General features: G+C 52.4%; 1 protein-coding gene across 8 annotated transcripts in view; it reads left to right on the forward strand.

Moving 5' to 3' along the window:
• ADARB1 (adenosine deaminase RNA specific B1) overlaps positions 1-7,908 on the forward strand; it is a 109,113-nt gene extending 101,205 nt beyond the window's left edge. For all 8 annotated transcript variants that reach the window (XM_072970332.1, XM_072970347.1, XM_072970354.1 and 5 more), the window contains 2 exons: positions 6,486-6,664; positions 7,520-7,908. In XM_072970332.1, the coding sequence (XP_072826433.1) occupies positions 6,486-6,664; positions 7,520-7,699 (359 nt within the window). In that variant the 3' untranslated portion in view covers positions 7,700-7,908. The remainder of the gene's footprint in view (positions 1-6,485; positions 6,665-7,519) is intronic.
• The last annotated feature ends 233 nt before the right edge of the window (positions 7,909-8,141 follow it).

The following is an 8,141-nucleotide window of genomic DNA, read 5'->3' on the forward strand; positions in this document are numbered from 1 at the left end:
AAGTTTGCTGTCTGTCGGTGGCTCGTTAGCCCTTGTCATCGCTGCGTCACGTTCCGCTGTGGGATCAGCCAGTCTGTTCATCCAGCAGCTGTTGACGGTATCCGGCAGTTTCCAGTCTTCTACTGCCTCAGGCGAAGCTGCCGAGAACGCCGGTGTGCAAGCACCTCTCCTGTAAACGCCGGGGGGTGGGAAGGCTGGCTCATGGCTTGGGTGTGCGTTGAGCTTTTTAAACACTGCCACACTTTGCCTAGGCGGTTGTACCATTTTCCCCTCCCACCAGCACTGCCGGAGCGAGCCAGGTCCTTCCCACCCCGGCCAGCACTTAGCGTGGGCAGCGGTTTGGGACATGCTGATGGCTGTGGTGTCACACTGGTTCTGGCTTGTACTTCCCGCGTGACTGACGGACGTGAGCTTCTCTTCGTGTGCTGGTGCCATCTGTGTGACTTCTCCGATACATTGTTCAAAACTTTTCACGTTTCTTACTACTGAGTTTTGAGAGCGACTTACATACTCCGGATACAAGTCCTTTATCAGACATGATTAGAAACGTTCGTCTTTCTGCTCTCTCAGCAGGGTCTTTCAGAGACCAGATAATATTTTGATATGGATAAAATTTCTGATAAAATTCTGTTTATCAGTTTCTCTCTGTTGGATCATGCTTTTGATATTGTAGCCAAGAAATGTCTGCCTGAGTCTGTGTCACAAAGATTTCTCCCAATGTTGTGTTCTTAGAAATTTTAGTTTCAGTTTTTGCATTTCAGACTAGACTCCATTTTAAGTGAAAGTTTGTATAGACGTGTGGTGTGAAGCTCATTTTGTAACATATAAGATAATTGTTCCAGCACCATTTGTTGAAAAGTGCCACCTTTACTGAACTGCTTTTGCACCTTTGTCAAAAATCAGGACTTTTTCAGTTTATATTTTAAAAGACCAGTTTGCATGTGTATGTTTAGGTCTGGTTTTGGACCTGGTGTTTTCCATTCATCTCTTGTCTGTCTTGAAGCCAGTATCACGTCATGATAACTGTAGTTTCATTGTAAGTTTTGAGATCAGGTAGGGTTAATCCTCCAGCTCTGTACTTCTTCAAAGTTGTCTTGGCCACTTAGGTCCTTTTTGCATCTTCATAACAATTTTATAATCAGCTTACCGGTTTGTTCATAGAAGCTGGCTTGGATTCGGCTGAGATTGTGCTGAACATGCAGGTCAGCCAGGGGAGAACCAGCATCTCAGGGTTTTGAGTGTTCAGGTGATGGAGGCCGAGCGTCTCTGCGTTTACTCGGGTCTTGCGCTTCCTCACGGGCCGGTGCTCCCTGGTTGACAGCACCCCCACCTTACACGTCTGGTCAGATTTAGCTCCAGGTGCTTCCTAGTTTTGATGCTCTTTTGAAGGCTGTCCTTCAGCTTCCAGTCGTTCACTGCACGGACACCGAGAGAGCGCTTACAGCAGCTTTTCTGCAGATTGGACTGAAGCTGCTCTCTGTGCGAGCCTGTGGCTCATGTTTTCCCTCTTCCTGCACATCTGGGCGCCCTTGACTTCTCTCTGCTTCCTGCGCCTGGGCGGGCCTGCAGCGCAGGGCCGGGCCGACTCGGTCAGAGCCGCCGGCCTGTCCCGTGTGCGGCCTCGGGGCAGGCACGCAGCCTCACCCGGAAGTATGACGCAGCCTGCGCACTTTTCCTTTTCATGAGTTTAAGGCAATTTCCTTCTAGTCCTAACTTGCTAAGGGGTTTAAGTCAGGAATTAATGTTGGGTTTTGCCAGATGCTTTTTTTCTACTTTATTGAGATGATCATTTGTGGAGTTGTTGTTTTTTTTTTTAAGTTAATGTGACATTGATTGATTTCTTTAAATATTAAACCAACCTTGCCTTCCTAGAGCAACTCTAACAGTCATATGTATTACTCTTTTTATACGTTGTTGGATTCAGTTTGCTAAACTTTTGTTTTTATGGTGTTTTTATGAATTTTTGCTTCTGTAGTACACTGGTCTGTGTGGATGTTGGTCTCTAGTTTTGGGGAGGTTTTCAAAAAATTTCTTTGTCAGGTTTTGGCATCAGGATAATGCTGGCTTCATAAAATGAGCTGAGAATCATTTCTTCCTCTTCTGTTTTCCAGAGAAATTTGTTTAGATTTGATATCAGATTTTTCCATCCGAGCCTAAAGGATTTTTTGTGAGAAAGTATCTACAAATTCAGTTTCTATAATAGATACAGGGCTATTCATGTGATCTATTTGTTCTTGAGTGAGCTTTGATGATTTGTGTCTTTTAGGGAACTTCTCTGTTTCATCTAAGTTGTTGAATTTATTGGCTAGAAAGTGTTCATGACATTCATGTACTGTCCTCTTCGTGTCTGTGGGGGCTGCAGTGGTAGCTCCTCTTTAATTTCCTGTATCATGATTTGTGTCTTCTCTTTTTTCCCTATCAGTCTAGCTAGAAGTTTATCAGTTTTACTGATTTTTTTCTCTTAAGGACCAACTTTTAGTTTCATTGATTTTTTCTGCTGTTTTCTATTTTTCTCAACGATTTCTGCTCTAATCTTTATTATTCCCTTTTTTCTGCTTTATGTTTTGATTGCTTTTCTTTTTCTAGTCTTTAAGGTGCTAGTTGAGGTCATTGTTTAGAGACCTTTCTTTACTGATTTCACAGCATTTCACAAATGTTGATACGTTGTGCTGTTATTTTCATTCATTTTGAAATACTTTGTCTCATGGCTTATTTAGAAATCTGCTATTTAGGTTCAAAATACTAGGACATTTTTACAGAGATCTTTCTGTGCTAAATTAGTTTCAATTTGTGACTTGAGTCCTTTTAAATTTATTGAGAATTGATTTAAGGACCAGGGTGTGATCTTTGTAAGTGTCCCATGAAAACTTGGGAGGGACGTGTGTCTGCTGCTGGGGAGAATGTCCCGTCAGCTGTCAGTTAGATCAGGTTGATCGACTGTGTCGTGTGCATCTTCTGTGTCCATGGTGATCTTCTGCTCAGCCTGTCAGTTGTTGAGAGAGGGTGCTGGGAATCTCTTGGCTGTAATTCTGCTTTTGTCTATTTCTCTTTCCAGTTTTTTTAATTTTTGCTATTTTGCAGCTCTGTGATTAGGTACAAATTTAGGGTTGTTGGTTCCTCTTAATAAACTGATGTCCTTTTTCATTATAAAATGGCCTTCTTTATCTCTGGTAATTTTGAGTTGTGGCAGCACAGTATCTGTGCCCATACTTTTATTTAAAACTATTTTATACTATTTTATGTTGAAATTATGTTTCTTGTAGGCAGCATGCCTTTGGATTTTGCTTTTTCCCACCCCAGTTAACATCTCTGCCTTTTCAGTGTGGTACTTAGGCCATTTACATTTGTTGTGGTTATTGATACGGTTAGGTTTGAATTTGTCATCTTGCTGCTTATTCTCTATTTGTCCTGTATGTTCTTTGTTCCCTTTTCCTCTCTTTCGTACATCTTTTTGCATGAATTGAGTCTGTTTTGCCTCTCTAACTCCTTCTAACAAAAGCTGGGACTTTCTGTTTTGCGGCCTTAGCTGGTACGTTAGGGCTCGTGGTCTGCACCTCCTGCTTCTCACAATCTGCCTTCCAGCAACGCTGGACCATTTCGTGTTCAGTGTGAGAACCTCACAAAGCGCATTTCCGTTTCTGTCCTGCCCCTGTCGTGCTGTTGTCATCCATTTAGCTCTCACGCATGTTAGACATCCCGCACTGCTACTTTTGTTTCAGTTGTCAGCTTTGGGGGAGGTTTACCGCTTCTGGCACTCCTCGCTCCTTTGTGTGGACCCTCACCTCCCTCTGCCTGCAGGACTTCCTCTCCCATTCCGCGCAGTGCGTGGCTTCTAATGATGAATTCTTTCACCTTTGGTATGTCTGAACGCATACTTAGTTTGCTTTCATTTTTGAACCCTATTTCCGGGGCACTGCTGGACTTCCTGGCACTTTAGAGATGCTGTTCCCCAGCCGTCCTGTCGGCACTGCTTCCGGTGAGACATCTTCGGTGGTCCATGTCTTTGTCCCTCCGGGCTGGTGTGTCTTCTCCTCTGGCCATCGTGCTTTCTCTTGATGCTGCTGTGGAGCGATTTGTTATGACGTGCTTTGGCATGGCTTTTTGCACATTCCTTGTGCTTGGGCTTCACAGAGGTTCATAGACCTATGGACTTACTGATTTCATCAAGTTTGGAAATTTTTTCAGATTTTTTCTGCAGATATTTTTTCTGCCCTCCTTTCTCTCTTCTCTCCTTCAGGAGCTCCAGTTGCACGTATATTGGGCTGCTGAAATTTGTCCAACAGCTCTCTGGTTTTCTGGGGTTTTTTTTTTCCAGTTCCTTTTTTCCTCTCTATTTCATTTTAGACAGTTTTTGTTACTGTATCTTTAAGTTCACTCATTCCACAGTTTTTATTCTGTGGTTAATTCCATCAAGAGCATTTTCACTCAGCTGTGTGGTGGTTTTCATCTCTGCAAGTGTGTATCTTGTGTCTGTGTGTCCCATGTGGGTGCTGGGCACCCTCCTCTCGCCCTGCAGGTGGTTCTTCCACAGCCCCAAGTAATATATGTGCTCTGACCAGCCCACGCTGGACACCCCAGGGCCCCTCACCTCTGGTCCCCCGTCCTCCGGACTCTGGGTGCCTTGGTCTCCCTGTGCTCTCGGTCCCAGGAGTCTGTGGGCTCAGTCACGTATCCCGTCATCCCGGCTGGCAGGTTTTATAGGATTATTACTCAGAGGTTTGCTTCGCGCCTCCCGGTCCTAGGCTGGGCAGAGACTGAGGCAAGAACTCCAGGTGCTTCACTTGGGTGTGTGAACTTAGGGCAGCAGCCAGACGAAGGGGAAGTGAGACAAGGAAGGATCTGAGATGAAAGTTCCTGCCACTGCTGCTTCAGGACAGGCCCTGGCAGTGCATCTGCTCAGCAGCAGGGCAGGGACCGGGAGGGCTGTTCCCGTAGGAGCTGACCCCGGCCCCTCCCATCCTGTCACCCCAGGCAGATGCAGGGTGTGCGGTGTGAGAGGCGGTGGAGAGGTGGGTCTGAAGCTTGGGGAGGGTCAGCCATAGGTCAGACCCAGGACCAGTGGGGTGACCTGCACTCTGCTCTGTCTGTGGGCGTTTTCCACCCTTGCCCCGCTGAGCAGCCTGGGCCTGGCTCCCTGGGTGGAACCTGACCCCACTCTCAAGTTCTTCACCATGTCTGCAGGAGGACTGTGTGAGCTGCTCAGTAGGCACTGGGCCGCCCCCCAGGTGCTCGGAAAAGACCTTAGAGGTGGCCACCGTGGCCAGTAGAATTTAGGCGCCAAAACAGGTCAGTAGGAACTGGTCAAATTTGTGGTTGGATGAATCTGTGCCTTCCTGTAGATGGGGTATCATTGGGTGCCCCGTAACCTGGAGTCACTGCGACCCACTGCAAAACCTGGTGCAGAGCCCACGAGCCTGAGGGGAGCCCAGCGCCCCGCCCCTCCTCCCCCAGGAGAAGCTGTCCCGCGGTGCAGGGCGGCCCCCGGCCATGTCCAGGGACTAGTGTTAAACCCCAGGCGTTGAGGAGCCGTCGGGTGCCGTTACAGACGGCGCCGCCTCTCCGCGCGTCCGTGCAACACGCACCCGGGCGGAGCAGGCGCCACCTCGTCCCCGCGGAAAGGGCCCGGATTGCACATTCAACACCTATCGTCCCTTAACTGCGTGTCCCAGCGTCATGGCCTGTAAATGTGAATTTTCCTGCTGCTTTCAGACAAGCTGCCACCCGGCCCTCAGGAAGAGAGGCCTCTGCACTGAAAGTGGCCCGGGCCCCGTGGACGCCCCGCCATCTGCGCACTGGCCCGGGCTCCCGGGACACCCCGCTGGCTGCGCATCGGGCCGGGCGAGCGCAGCCGGCGGAGCTCTGTCAGTGCAGGGGGCTCGGCCCCGGCCGAGGTCTGGGAAGCGCAATTTGCGTGGCGTCGTGTCGTCCCCGAGGTTGAATCACCAGGCTGTGCATACGGTGGGCGTGTGTGCTCAGCCCCGTCCCCCGAGCGCCTCTCCACTCAGTGCCACACAGCGAGCCTCCGCTGAGTTAGCAGGAGAGCGCGGCGTGGTGAGAGGGCACCGCCGTGCGCTGGTGGAGGAGCCGGATGCCTGTCTTGAACGCAGCACGTGGAGGGGCCGGGCAGGAGCCCCAAACCTGGGTGTGACACGCTAAGGAGCACAGCTTTGTGCCACCCTGGATCAGTCCCAGAGGTGGGGCCCATCTGCACCTGAGCCACCCGCACTTCTAGAGACTTCGGCCCCCAGTAAGCTCAGAAGTGCTGTGAAGTCTCACGGTTTTAGGTTTCAGGAGACCTGGCCGCCTCCCTGCGGACCAGTGTGCGCTGGGCGGCTCCGGACAGGTTGCTGCTGGGAGGAGACGCGCCTGGGCCGGGCGCACCTGGGGCTGGGTCTCTGCAGCGCCGAGCGGCTCCCGTGCTGGTGCCGCACGTCTCCTGTGTGGCTCCCGTGAGGCTCCGCGTCACCTCCCCTGTCTTGTTCCAGGCATCAGCAACGCGGAGGCACGGCAGCCCGGGAAGGCACCCAACTTCAGTGTCAACTGGACTGTGGGCGACGCGGCCATCGAGGTCATCAACGCCACCACGGGGAAGGACGAGCTGGGCCGCGCGTCTCGCCTGTGTAAGCACGCGTTGTACTGTCGCTGGATGCGTGTGCACGGCAAGGTACTGAGCGCCCTCGCGGCCACGCGCCCCGCTCCCCGCCTGCCTGTCTTCACTGCCCCCCCACCGTCCCCGCCGCCACCCAGATGGCTGCCCCAAACCCTCGTCCCCGAGGGCTCTCAGCCGAGAGCGTGGCCAGCTCTGCAGATCAGAGCAGGCTCCGTCCTTCCCGCCTGACTCTGGGACTCACCCCACCCTGGCTCCTCCTCCCGGGAACGTCGTGTCCCAGATGCCGGCCCGCAGCCCGGGTGCTGCTCGGGGTTCAGTTAAAGCTCCAGGAAGGTCTTTAAACCCTTCTGTCTTGTTCTGTTTGGAGCAGCAGCCCTTTTCCCCCATGCAAAGCTGTACATGGTGCGTCCGTATGTTACCCATCTCCGTTGGTTTGTAAGTCAGGTCGGGAGCTTTTACTGTACACAGAGGTCGCAGTGTCCCCGTGGCGGGCGCGTCCCCCGCTGGTGGCTGCCCTGTTTATTCTCAAGATCTTCCCAGAAACCGTCAGCCAGTGCCGCGGGGGGCCTCGAGTGCTCCCTATGATGAGGGGACCCCACACGAGGCGCTGTCTGTACAGCGCTGAGCGTGTTGCCCAGAAGAGCAGGCCGGCAGCATGGGGCCCCGGGCCCTCTGCGGCGCGCGGCTCCGCACCTGCCTGTTTAACGTGAAGCTGCCACTCGGGCGGTGGACACGGACCCTCCGAGGGCGTCCAGCTGGAGCTCTGCCTGCCGCGGCCCCCGGGGGGCGCCATCGCTGGGTGCCCCCCCGCCGAAGCCAGCCATTTGAAGCGCCACTTTTTGGATGTCTTGCTGAGCTGTTTTCTGCTGCTGGGCTTCGGCAGCGGCGCTTGTCTGTGTCTTTTCACAGGTCCCCCCCAGCCTACTGCGCGCCAAGGTCACTAAGCCCAGCGTGTACCACGAGTCCAAGCTGGTCGCCGCGGAGTACCAGGCGGCCAAGGCCTGCCTGTTCAGGGCCTTCCTCAAGGCCGGGCTGGGCGCCTGGGTGGAGAAGCCCACGGAGCAGGACCAGTTCTCACTCACACCCTGACGGTGCAGCGCAGCCGGACCCTCACCTGGACAGGGGAGGGTGGGCGTGGGGGGGCTGGCGTCGGGGCCCCGCCGTCTTCTCTCCACGGTGGCATCTCCCCTTCTGATTTCTCCAGTGACTGCTTTCAATCTCAGTTTACGTTTAGAAATTGAGTTCTACTGAGTAGGGCTTCCTGAAGTTTAGGAAAATAGAAATTACTTTGTGTGAAATTCTTGAATAATTAACTTATTCAGAACTAGGACCATGGTTTATAAAACAAGGAGTAATTAGTCAGGTCACTCTTGCACCACATTATTTTCATTGCAAAACAGCATTTCAATGTGGAGGAGGCGAGGAAGCAGAGAGGGTAGGAACCTAAGGGAACCTTCCCACAGTGGCGCCAGGCCCCGCCCGCCGGCGCTGGCCGCGGCCCGCTCCCTCCCCCACCCCCGAGTCCCACAGC

Source organism: Vicugna pacos, chromosome 1 (assembly GCF_048564905.1).
Source record: "Vicugna pacos chromosome 1, VicPac4, whole genome shotgun sequence".
Classification (NCBI taxonomy): domain Eukaryota; kingdom Metazoa; phylum Chordata; class Mammalia; order Artiodactyla; family Camelidae; genus Vicugna; species Vicugna pacos.